Below are 13,754 nucleotides of genomic sequence, written 5' to 3'. Positions count from 1 at the left end.
GGAGCACCGCAGATGTAAGGCGGGTGACCCGCAGATGTAAGTTGGGAGCACCGCTCATGTAAGGCGGGAGCACCGAAGATGTAAGGCGGGAGAACCACAGATGTAAGGCAGGGGCACCAGAGATGTAAGGCGGGAACACTGGAGATGTAAGGCAGGAGCACCGCTGATGTAAGGCGGGAGCACCCCTGATGTAAGGCGGGAACACCATAGATGTAAGACAGGAGAACCACAGATGTAAGGCAGGAGCACCAGTGATGTAAGGCAGGAGCACTGCAGATGTAAGGCGGGAGCACCACAGATGTAAGGCGGGAGCACTGCAGATGTAAGGCAGGAGAACCACAGATGTATGGCAGGGGCAACAGAGATGTAAGGCAGGAGCACCAGAGATGTAAGGCGGGAGCACCGCCGATGTAAGGCGGGAGCACCGCAGATGTAAGGTGGGAGCACAGCACATGTAAGGCGGGAGAACCACAGATGTAAGGCAAAGCACCAGAGATGTAAGGTGGGAGCACTGCAGATGTAAGGCGGGAGCACTGCAGATGTAAGGCGGGAGCACCGCAGATATAAGGCGGGAGCACTGCAGATGTAAGGCGGGAGCACCGCAGATGTAAGGCGGGAGACATCACCCCATCGCAAGACCTCTGCAACTCCCTCGCCTCATACTTCCACAACAAGATCGCGGACATACACAACAGCTTCAACAACCAACCAACGCACACCACGACCGAACAACCACCCCCCACCACCACCCTCCACGCCTGGACCCCGATCAGCACCGAAGACACCATCCGCACAATGAACTCCATCCACTCCGGATCACCGACCGACCCCTGCCCTCACCACGTCTTCAACAAGGCCGACGCTGTCATCGCACCCCACCTGCGAGACATCATCAACACATCCTTCGACACCGCCACCTTCCCCGAGAGCTGGAAGCACGCCGAACTCAGCGCTCTACTCAAGAAACCCACAGCGGACCCCACCGAACTCAAGAACTACCGCCCCATCTCGCTCCTCCCGTTTCCAGCCAAAGTCATCGAGAAGACCGTCAACAAGCAGCTGGCCGCCTTCCTCGAGACGAATGGATCCCTCGACCCCTCACAGTCTGGCTTCCGAGCCAACCACAGCACCGAAACCGCCCTCATCGCCGCCACCGATGACATCCGAGCCCTGATGGACAACGGAGAAACAGCGGCCCTCATCCTCCTAGACCTCTCCGCGGCATTCGACACTGTCTGCCACCGCACCCTAGTACAGCGCCTCAGCAACGTCGGAATCCAGGACAAGGCTCTGGAATGGATCATCTCCTTCCTCAACGGAAGAACACAGAGAGTCCGCCTACCACCGTACAAGTCAGAGGCCACCGAAGTCATCTGCGGCGTCCCCCAAGGATCCTCGCTGAGCCCCACCCTCTTCAACGTCTACATGAGCCCCCTTGCGGCCATCGCACGCCAACACAACCTCAGCATAATCTCCTACGCCGACGACACCCAGCTGATCCTCTCCCTGACCAACGACCCCGCCGCCGCAAGAGCCAACCTGCACGAAGGGATGAAAGAGGTAGCCGAGTGGATGACGACCAGCCGCCTGAAACTGAACTCAGACAAGACGGAGGTCCTCATCCTGGGCTCTTCACCCTCCGCCTGGGACGACTCCTGGTGGCCTCCCGCCCTGGGCACCGCACCCAAACCGACAGACCATGCACGCAACCTGGGCTTCATCCTGGACTCCTCCCTCTCCATGACCAGACAAGTCAACAACGTCTCCTCGGCGTGCTTCAACATCCTACGCATGCTACGGAAGATCTTCTGGTGGATCCCCACCGAGACCAGGAAGACCGTCACCCAGGCCCTCGTCACTAGCCGACTGGACTACGGCAACGCCCTCTACGCCGGTACCACCGCCAAGCTCCAGAAGAGACTCCAGCGGATCCAGAACGCCTCAGCCAGACTCATCCTCGACATCCCACGAACCAGCCACATCTCCGGACATCTGAGAGACCCACACTGGCTCCCCGTCAACAAAAGAATCACCTTCCGCCTCCTCACCCACGCACACAAAGCCCTACACGACCAAGGCCCGAGCTACCTCAACAGCCGAATCAACTTCTACGCTCCCAAACGCCACCTCCGTTCAGCCAACCACGCCCTCGCCGCGGTCCCCCGCATCCGAAGAGCGACTACAGGAGGAAGGTCCTTCTCCTACCTGGCCGCCAAGACCTGGAACTCCCTCCCGACCGACCTGCGCCTGACCCAAGACCACCTCTCCTTCAGGAAGAAGCTGAAGACCTGGCTGTTCGAGCAGTAGCGGCACCCACCCTACCCCCAGCGCCTTGAGACCCTACGGGTATGTAGTGCGCTCTAGAAATGTCTTTGATTGATTGATTGATTGAGAACCACAATTGTAAGGCGCAAGAACCGCAGATGTAAGGCGGGAGCAATGCAGATGTAAGGCAGGAGCACTGCAGATGTAAGTAGGGAGCACCGCAGATGTAAGGCGGGAGAACCACAGATGTAAGGCGGGAGAACCACAGATGTAAGGCAAAGCACCAGAGATGTAAGGTGGGAGCACTGCAGATGTAAGGCGGGAGCACCGCAGATGTAAGGCGGGAGCACCGCAGATATAAGGCGGGAGCACTGCAGATGTAAGGCGGGAGCACCGCAGATGTAAGGCGGGAGAACCACAATTGTAAGGCGCAAGAACCGCAGATGTAAGGTGGGAGCACCGCAGATGTAAGGCAGGAGCACTGCAGATGTAAGTAGGGAGCACCGCAGATGTAAGGCGGGAGAACCACAGATGTAAGGCACAAGAACCGCAGATGTAAGGCACATGAACCGCAAATGGAAGTTGACAGCACCGCAGATGTAAGGCGGGAGCACCGCAGATGTAAGGCAGGAGCACCGCAGATGTAAGGCAGGAGCACCGCAGATGTAAGGCAGGAGCACTGCAGATGTAAGTAGGGAGCACCGCAGATGTAAGGCGGGAGAACCACAGATGTAAGGCACAAGAACCGCAGATGGAAGTCGACAGCACCGCAGATGTAAGGCGGGAGCACAGCAGATTTAAGGCGGTAGTGCAGCTTCACTGAACTCCATATGAGGCCCTAAGAACTGGTGTTGTATGTCTCCCCACGTCTGTGTTGTCTTTACAGAGTGAAGGTGAAACCTTCAACTATTGTAGAGCTTGGAAGGGAGTCCTGCTTACTCCTGGGTCTGTGGTCTCTTTGTCCTCTGCCTGCAGTGTCACCACCACCTGCAATACGAAAACAGTGCCACTCCATCTGCACCGCTACAATAACAGTCACACCTACACATTACACTGCACTGTACAGTTTACAACTGCACAATGACATAACTGGAGCTGAACATCTACTACATCAGTCCACATTTACAACTCCACACATACAACATCACTGTGGCTGATACTTGTACACCAGCACAGTTCACAAGGGCACAATTCCACTTCTACACATCTACCACAAAACTAGAACACTGCACACCTACCATTATAACTTCTTTATCAAATATCTGCACAGCAACAAACAACTTTGAAACTACACACATACACAACATTGCAACACTACAAATGTGCAATTCCATAATTGGGTCTCTGCAACAACACTACAACTGTGCATCTACAACAACATACCAACTCTACTATTCCACGTGTACAACAGCAGTCAGCTGCACAGCGGCAGAACTCTACACCTGCACAGAAGCATGTCCACAGCATTACAACTGCTCTAACCTACAGAGCTGTACATCTCCAGCAACACAACCACTGCACATACACAACACACCAGCTCCATTACTGAACATGCGCCACAACACTGCAATTGGCACATGCCAGAACTCTACGCCTGCACACATGCACATTCAGTACATTATTTTTTACAACACAACTATGTCTACAATAATTTCACAACTACACTATGACTTTACATCTGCACCACTCTAAAACTAAAACGCTTCAACTGCAGAATGATACAAATTCACAACCACACCCTTACAAGGGTGCAACTGTACAACTTTGCATCTTCAGCAAGGCTACAGCTCTACAGCAGCATATCAACAACACCGCTACACACCCACAACTGCAGGTCTGCGGCAAAGCTGCAACTCAACAACTGCATGCCCTCAAGTCTCCAAATACACAACGCTACAAATACACAGCTACAAAGTACCAGAACTCTAGAACTGCATACCAACAAATTACATTTCACAACCGTAACCTACACAATTTGATAATGTTATAACTATAAAACTGCACAACTTTACAACTTAAAAACTCGACACTTGCAAGCAGCCACACCCACAGCTGCTTAACTGCACAGGTTCACAATTCCATAGAGTATCTGCAACCACACAACAATGGCACAAACACTCATGGACAATAACACATCACTTGTACTAATCTACATTTATAAAATCCATGCAACTGCACAACGGCACAATTCTACTCTTGCACAGATGCAGCGCTACAAATGCACAATTATTTACAAGCAACTTGCAAATAATTGTGATTTTTCTTTTTTAAGGTTAATCCAGTGAGGTGGGTGCTGATGATACACATTCACGAAGCACAACTTATGTGTGTGGCACACTGACCCACGACCTTGTCTCTATACTGATTGAGCTCTACTAATGCCACTACACGAGTGTCACTGTGTCACACACTCTCAGGGATGGCTCCTACCTGCCTGATGGCTCGGAACTCCTCAGGGTCGATGTTGGCGAAGATGTTGCACTCTGGTTGTGCGACGATCTGGAAGGCCACGGCGCAGTGGTGGTTCTCCAGCGGGGAGATGTCGTTGTAGCGGACAGCCAGCTCCGTCCGGGCGTTCACCTGGTACCTGAGGTGCAGTGAGACGAGAGAAGCATCGGAGTAAAGTACTCAGCCCTTGTGTGCCCTGCTCACAGTTCCTTCCCTTACGCATCGCTTTAGCTTTGTCCCTGGTCCCCTTGGACAGAAACTACTCCTTTTTATGCATCATCAAGAGTAGGAAGTGCTAGATAAATGCAATTATGATACAATAAAATATACAACCCTCGCCCCACATTCATGCTAACACCATGACACTCAGCGGTCGGGCAGTCGATTGTAGATCCTACAGGCTGCATAATAATTCCCTTTTACTGCTTGACACTCTTATGCTCACATAAGACATATCCGCTGTGGGTCCTGCCCATCACCCAGTACCGCACTAGTCCACAGCAATAAACCGCCCATCGCCGACTCTGCAGGCACGAAATAACTGAAGAGATTGACCTCATATTACTGGCCAATGGATGACAATCATTTAGTCCACCACTGCAGGTCCTGACAAGCTACACACTACGACCGCTCCGTGACATCTCACAATCAGATATGGGACGATAGTAACAAAGTCCATCCCAGCAGATCTCTTCACAGCTTCTCCGTTGAACCTACGCCTGCTCAGGACCACTTCAAACAGAATATCTCAGCATGGACAACCCCGTGCAGTGAGCAGCTCAGCGGGATGTGATGGTAAGAAACACCATAAAAGAACCTGCAGAGCTGGGCAAGGCCAGCCGGGTACCGAAAACCGTAGAGGGCGTGCCTGTCTCACACTTCTTCATCCACCACACTGCTAAGCACTGCATCCCACAACACGACAACCACACCTTGGTGGTCCCTACGCACAACATATAAACACTATCCTCAAAGGATCGAAAAGCAAAGATGGCATCCTTCCAACCACACACACTACACAATGTAGTGTGCTAACCGTGTAGGCAGGATTTTCAGTGCCCTCAAAGGGTAGCAAGAGCTATACAAATGGAGCAAAACAATACAACAAACCAGAAACTGTGAAACTGAGCGGCGTTGGGTGTAGACTCTTACACACCCCACACATTGTTAGTCCTCATTCACAGTTTGTGGACCAGAAGAGACCTGTGACAGCAGTCGGAGCCACCAATTGTATCAAGACGTAAGATTCTCGCAGATGAAGGGAAACTTGTATGTTTATTAAATATAGGCCAACATCTCTTCTGTATGTGACATCATATTACACCCTTGGAGCATCTCACTAGGTGCATGATGCAATGCTCACCACTAACATCACACACACACCGCACTCATAACACAGGCGAGCTTCAAGACTTTTGGCCCATAAACAGTTCCCTTCTTATTAAAAAGGCTGTTGCTTGTTATCATGGTCAGCGGGACATTGGCTTAGCTAGTTAAGTTGGGCTGCCCCAGTTGAGGTGAAGCAAAGACCGATTTGCGTACGATTGCTCCCTGTCTGCAATGGCACAGATGAGCTAAAAATGATGGCATGGAATACAGTCAGAGTAATTCCCAGAGGTTCAGATTCATTCAAGCTTTCTCATCTGCCAATCATCGTTTTTTAGTTCTTGTTGGTACCTTCATCACTTACCACCTAAGGTAAGTTTTCATCTTTATGGCACTTGAAGAACGCCTTTGGTAGAACCTGCTTGTGTGCCGCTTGATGAGGTGTGTGGTATTGTGCACACCGGTGTGCGCCATTGTCACCTCCCCCTGGCCACACTCCATGCCCTTCCTCCCACACTCTCTCCTTCTGGAATGCCTTAGAAGGAAGACGGCGTGACCCCCTAAGGTTGTCTGCTGTTAATGAGTCTCTGATAAGGCTCGTATTATTTGGGGTTTCCAAGCCACCTATCGACAGTGTTGTAACATCACACGGGTGGTGTGGAGCTAATAGAGCCTCTTCTACATCTGCGGTGCAGGTAGTGCCTGATTAGAGCAGTGGTCGAAGTGGGCGGGATCTTACTTTTTTGCTTTATGAGAAACCGTTCCCTTACTTTCTAGGTCTCGCCTACGCAGGGCGCATGCGCTGCATAGGAGACCTTTAGCCGTCGTACAGCTCTTTTTAGAAGCACATACTCGTGCTTGTGGCGGCATACACCTTGCAGGAGCGTGCAGGGTTGCGCCACAAGCACGAGTATGTGGTTTGAAAAAGAGCAGACTGCGCACGCAAGCACACATGCACGCACCACTCTCGGGCTCACCTCCTGCTCCCCCTGTCTCTCACGCGCATTCCTTGGTTTGTTTTTTTAACTTTAAGTGCGTTTTCACACACGCATTCCTTGATCTTCCCCAAGAGTGCACGTGTTTGCAGTGCGTCTCTCACTCTCGAACTGCCTTGTAGCTTCCCCCTCTAATCCATTTTGTTTTGCATGGCCTCGAAATCCCCTCCCCTCGGTTTTGCTTTTTCGCTGCGGTTTTCATCCCCACACCCCCTGCGCGGCTGCTTCACCAATTCTCCTCCCTTTTGTTACTTGCCCAGTCTCTCGCCCCTATTGTAGCCCTGTCATTGTTGCTTGTTTTAAAGGAGGCACCCTCGCTTGTCAGTATTCCTAAATACACTCCCATTCCTGCTCTTCCATTGTTTCCTTTGTTCTCCCACGCCTCCATCCTTGCCCCGCTCAATGATTCTTTAAATTCACTTTTCAACACCCAGCAGTTACTGGGTGCTACCACACCGCTCGCAATCGCACATTTGCACGTCTGTACACGTTTGTTTTGTTTTTGAGCGCCCACAGAAAAAAATGACTGTCGTACATAGCATCAACATCTGTACTTAGTTATTTGCTGCTGCTAATTAGCGTGCCTTGCAGCCCCCCAGCTCATTTACTCTGTGTGCTACTGACCGTGCTTTATTTCATTTATGGTTGGATGCCTTTAAACCAGCATTGTCCCTATTTAAAACATTTAAGATGTTCAAAGGTGTGTTTGTACTATATTTAAATGGGGCGGTGTGGGTTCATACACTATGAATCATAAAGTCTATATTTACAAGGTGACCGCACAAATAGGACAGCCATTTGAAGAAACATATGCGCAATTACAGTGGAGACTAGCTGGGAAGGTCTGAACCGGAAACAACAGCATTTCAAGTCCCAGAGACGCAAGCTTGGAGGGGGGGTGGGGGGGGGGGGGGGTCAGCTGCCCCAATCAGCCAGCCAAATGCTCAACTTCTTTCTTTCCCACTGAAAAGAGGGCTGCTACAAGTCCCTCCCTGCCCACGTCGCTTTCTCTTTCCCCACTGGAGCGGTTTGTGGGGGGAAGAAGACTTGTGCGTCATGCATTTACACATTTTAAGGGTGTAGTTGTTTTGTAATCTCGTAATCTGAAAAGAATTGTTCTGTGTAAAATCTCAGACACCCATTTAGCACCTGAGAAGCCCCCTAAAAAAGTGCTCTAAAAGTTCCTATATGGTGCGAGGACGTATACAGAAGTAGAGTGACTGTTCAATCATTCAATCTTTCAATTCATCTACCTATTTTTTCATCTATCAATCGGTCTATCCATATATCTTTCTGTGAATAAATCCATCCATTCATCCATCCAGTGGTTAATGAATCAATGTGTTATTCATCCATTTCATCTACCTATCTTTTCAGCTCTCCTTCTGTCTATTCACCAATTTATTCACCTATGAATCCATCCATTCAATTGTCCACCAAATGGTTTATGCATGAATCGGTCATCTAATCATTCATTCCAACAATCTGAAATTGCTCTACTTGTCTGTCAACCTATACGCCCATCTAAAAATCCATTCACTCACCGACCCTTATTCAGCCATTTTCATTTGAGAGACATCTCACCAGTCATTTGGGTGCCTTAGCAGCCACAAAGGCAACCAAGGCAATTAGCAGGATAAAGTTATGTGTTCAGGATCACACAGTTCCATTAATTTGAGTTTGTGTCCAGAGTACATGTTGAGTTCTGTTCCAAGGCTCTTCACAGAATTTTTTTTTTACCATTAACAAATCTGTGGTACATATTTCATCAACCTCATGGAGATGAAGGTTTAATCAGCCCTGTTCTTACTTAAAACCATTGTCGTGGCAGTTGTGCGAGGAATCTCAGCAACATATACGCAACCTCTTGCGTTATCTTGGTCAGGATACAAATATATTTGCGCGATACATTCATCATTTTATGGGAGATTGCCAGCCATCGAGGCAGACCAAGTTGTGTTGGGTGGATTTGGATCATACCATACAGTTCAGGATGACCATTAAGCTAGGGTCAAAGCCCACTCAAAGGAGGGGCTAAACCCGTTCAGGGAGTGTTCTGTGTTTTTTCCAGCCACAATTTTGACTCGAGCTAGCATAGAGGGTTAATGTGCATGCTGCAAAGCACATAGTGTAATACGTAAGTCCCAAATTTGCATTTTATTAGCTATTTAGCTAATTTTCTCCTAATCGGAGATTTTAACTATCATGCTTAACAAGCACAAGACCCCGATAGTGCCAATCTGTTGTCCAATCTTATAATGCTTGACCTCCCCTTGAAACAAGCATTGGCATAGCCAATAGGTCTCGCCTGGTGCGGGTTTGTGGGCTAGTAGCTCTGTTGTTGCCGCCCCCACCTGCCGAAATGCCACGCCACGCAAGGACGCAATCAGCGTTGGACCAGCGCCGCCCACTTGGAGCCGCGGGACGTGAGCAGACGGACGCGCCACGCACTGGCTTTTCAGACTCGGAGGACCCAAGGGAAATATCGGGTCCCGCCGGAAATCGCAGGGAGTTAGGATACCGCGGGAGAAAAGAGCAGCAGGAGCTCACGTTAGAAAGGCGTGGTTAAACTGCACCCCAAAACGTGCCTCGCTCTGCCTTGAAGAAAGCAGCATGCAGAGATGGTGGACAGACCGCCCCGGAGTCAGAAAGGTGGAGAAGGCTGTGAAGTAAGTGACCGAGTGCACCCTAGAAGATAACTTTAAAGCCTGGGGTTGTATTACTGGAGTGCCTCCCCTGCAGAAGGAAAGAAGCAAGGGGGAGGCTCCCAGGTCACCAATTCAAGAACAAAGTACAGAACTTTAAATGGAAACTGGCAGGCACGGCGGGATAAAAAGCAAGGAAAAAGCAAGGAAGTGCACTAAAATTAGAACGCACAGCAGATTAGAAGTGAGACGTATGAGTGTTGGTGTTATGGGCCCCACCAATGAATGCGTCCGTGAATGAGTTAGTGTGACAACGGGTCTGTGACGCGGGGAGGATATGTAAATTTGCCCTTTTCGGCTGGAGCAGAGATATAATAAAACAAAAATGCATAAATAAGGTAGCAAATAATGTGGAAGTTATTTGTCTGCAAGAAAACTGGCTATGCGACGAAACCCCAATATTTGATGGCTTCCTCCAACTCCATCGACCGGCCAAGAAATAAAGGTTCGGACATCTGGCAGGGGGGATTATGACCCTACTGTCTACAAAAGTAGCAAATAATGTGATCTTGCTAAAAGTAAAATGTAAATGGCTCCTGGTATGTAGACTATCCTTGCTGACTTTAGATAACAAATATAAAAATGTAATGATCATAAATGTGTACATGCAATGGGAGAATGCCATGGAGTACGGAATTGAGTTGGTGCATTTTAAAGACGATATAGATTCTCTGTGTGAAAAGTATGCTTTGGATATATTTTTTATTATGGGGGACTTTAATCATAAATTGTACCCAAAGAAGGTAGACCTCTGGCACAGGGATATATTGGATGCATATAAAATAAAACAAGCAACTTTTCCAGCCTGTGAACCCTTAAGGCAGGATAAAGATCTGGGAAATGATCTAGGGACGAAGGGTTTATTCTGCCTGAATGGCAGATTAGAATCAGATTGCCCAGCAAAGAAAACATTTAAAATAGGCTCACAAAATTGCCCAATAGATTATGTCTTTATGTTTGCTTGGAACCTCTCTCTTATAAGGGAATTTAAGATACTTCGGAAAGAAGGTAGTGACCCTAATCCCCTGCAGTTGAAGATTCAAGGGGGAATCCCGAAACCCCGAGATAAAGTAATCCCACAACAAGTTGAATATCCTAAAAGACTGACAACTAGATTAACAGAAGAATACATGGAAAAATTAGGAACATTTCAACAGAAGGTAGTCTTGGGAGATATAGGGGGCCAGAATTTGGAATGGCACGAGGGAAAAATAGACCAAGTGGTGCAATGCCTTCGAACTGAATTAAAAAAAGACAAAACAAACCAACATATAATCCCAGTTAGACGACCTAAATGGTTCTCTGTAGACTGCCTAAAGAAAAAAAGAGAGATAAGGAAAGTAGCAAGAAGCATTAGTAAAAAATACGACTGAAGAGACAATGTTATCTTAATAAATTGAAAAGTTAATTACAAATGCAAAAAGGGCGTATAAGGACAAATGCTGGGTAAACCTACTGGAATCTATTGAATCGAAAAATAGAAGACAGTTTCCCTCACTTATCAACACAATAACCACTAAAGCAACCTGGGTCTGGTGCTGAATCAAATAGACAAAACCGGGAGAAAGTATATCTACCTATTCCGACATCTCTTTAAGAGAGAACCCTTCTAGGACAGGACCCATCAATCACAGAAGGTGGTGAATTTGTCATCATTTGGGTCTGTATTGTAGGAAGGTGGATATCTGACTATGGTTACCCCCAACTTTTTGCCTAGTGTCTAGCTGGTTTTTCGACTTAGTTGGCCTGAGATCCTGCCATTCAGGGTCTCAGGCTGTCTGCTCTCTCTTTAAAATGGATACTATGTACTTTAGGTGCATAACCCATTTGGATAGGATCACCTTATTGGCCCCTGTACAGTGTACCCTAGGTACCCAGGGCATAGGTGTACCCTAGGCCTACCAGGGGCTGCAGCATGTATTATGCCACCCCTGGCCTGGCCTTCCATTTTGACACAACTGGCTGATCACTCAGCTGGGGCAAGGTCGTGTAATCACCCCTTGCTTAGATGTAGTATGCCTATATCTACCCTTATATATAGACACATGTGTACCTATCAGCCACTCCTATGGCAGGCCTTAACAATCCTGGAGGCAGAGTGCTTGGTAACATGTGAGATGGTGCTCTAGCATGAGCTGAGCCTGTCTGCAGCTTTCGGAACCCTGTCCTTATAGCTGTTCTATGATATAGCCTACCATATACTCTTAAAGTGCCTTATAACCTTAGACGGTTATGGTAACTATGGTTTGGCTTTATCGAAACATGTCGTGTAAGGTGTCTAACAAAAAAAGCAATATGGCAATTTAGCACAAATATTCTTTTTGTTTTCCTAGGTACCCGGTTTCGATATCTTATGAATTGACCGGTGCGGTAGGATTGGCCATATTGCTTTTTAATCATGACAGGGGCACTCTACCGATTAAAGAACATTTGAGTTCCTCCAGCCATTTTTATTTTCACCTTTATTATTTAGTGCTGCTTATTCTAGGATCCCCTTCACAACTTGTGGGCATACTGTCGCTTTTGACATTTTCTGAGATATGACAGCAACCCTCCTTTGTTGCATTCTCTCTGAACGTTACCGAGTCGTTATGCCAAGACCTGGTGCGTTACATTGAGATATACAGACCCAAATGATGACAAATTCACCACCTTCTGTGATTGATGGGTCCTGTCCTAGAAGGGTTCTCTCTTAAAGAGATGTCGGAATAGGTAGATATACTTTCTCCCGGTTTTGTCTACTTGATTCAGCACCAGACCCAGGTTGCTTTAGTGGTTATTGATTAATTGATTGATTAAAACTATAGGCTGATTAATTTGCTAGACATAGGGGAAAAAGTCTTTTAAAAAATAGTTCTGTATAGACTAAAGGACTGGGTGGAGGAGTTCTCAACTGTACCAGTCGAACAGGGGGGCTTCAGAGAAGGCCACTCCACGGTCGACCACTGCTTCGCCTTGTGGGCAGTAGCGTGCAAGTCAATAGAACAAAGTGGTAAGCTGTGCTGCTGTTCCGAGCAGCGTTCGATTCAGTTGACCGGTACTCCCTCTGGGAACCCCTTGTAAACAAAAATATCCCCGAAGGTTTGCTTGCGATAATAAAAGAGCTACATAGCGGAAACTGGGCACAAGTGATTAGAGACACAGAAGGGTCATTGACGCAAAAAATAGCAATTGACAATGGCATTAGACAGGGCTGTGTGCTTAGAAATCATGGTCAAGAAGTCTCTAGACGAGCAGATATGGAATATCTGGCTAAGATAAAATCTGTGCAATTTATGAGGGATTCATGGCTAAATGAAAATTCGTTCCCCTAGTTGGATATTTTTACCAAACCATTGGTACAGACAGGAGATTTTAAGATTGAGAATTGTTACAAACCCCTGGCTGGTAAATGAAGAATTAAAAATAAAAATGTTGCATCATAATGGTTATTGTAAGTGCACACTGGGAACTAATGGTGATTTATTGCACATTTTTCTAGATTGTGCAACAGTACTAGAGCAGCGTAAACGATATCTCCGCCCAATATTTTTAAAATATGATATAAGGCTACGGACACAGGCGGTAGATTTAATTACAGAAATGCCTAATCTCAAGATCGCGATTGCACTAGGGAACTGTATGAAGGTAATCAAAAGTTTCCTCAGAGAGAATTAGCCGTTATTTTTAGAGATTTTAAATTGTCTTAATTTTTATACAAGGTTAAAAAAAATAGATGAATTGCATAGTATTTTAAAGGGTGTTTGTAAATTATATACAATTCTTATAAAGAGCCGTGTTGCTCTGTGCAGAAAAGTCATTATTGTTACTCCATTTTTGATAATTTCTCAACTTTTAACGTTGAGAATGTGTAAATTGTGCTGTTTTATCTCTTTCATTATAATTGGTTCTATAACTGTTTAAAGACCAAGGTCTAAATAAACATTGCTTTGACTGACTGACAATAGGTCTCGCCTTTGGGGCCTTACAAGTATTTAGTTATGCAGCACAATATCCTTCGTACAACAACTTCAAC

At 47.3% G+C, this 13,754-nt stretch overlaps 1 protein-coding gene across 1 annotated transcript in view; it reads right to left on the bottom strand.

Moving 5' to 3' along the window:
- The window catches only part of PDE9A (phosphodiesterase 9A), a 427,071-nt gene that overhangs the window by 83,112 nt on the left and 330,205 nt on the right, over positions 1–13,754 (bottom strand). The window contains exon 13 of the mRNA XM_085623687.1: positions 4,696–4,852. Coding sequence (XP_085479813.1) covers positions 4,696–4,852 — 157 coding nt within the window. The remainder of the gene's footprint in view (positions 1–4,695; positions 4,853–13,754) is intronic.

This window comes from Triturus cristatus, chromosome 8 (assembly GCF_964204655.1).
Source record: "Triturus cristatus chromosome 8, aTriCri1.1, whole genome shotgun sequence".
Taxonomy (NCBI): domain Eukaryota; kingdom Metazoa; phylum Chordata; class Amphibia; order Caudata; family Salamandridae; genus Triturus; species Triturus cristatus.
This window is presented reverse-complemented; position numbering and strand designations above follow the sequence as displayed.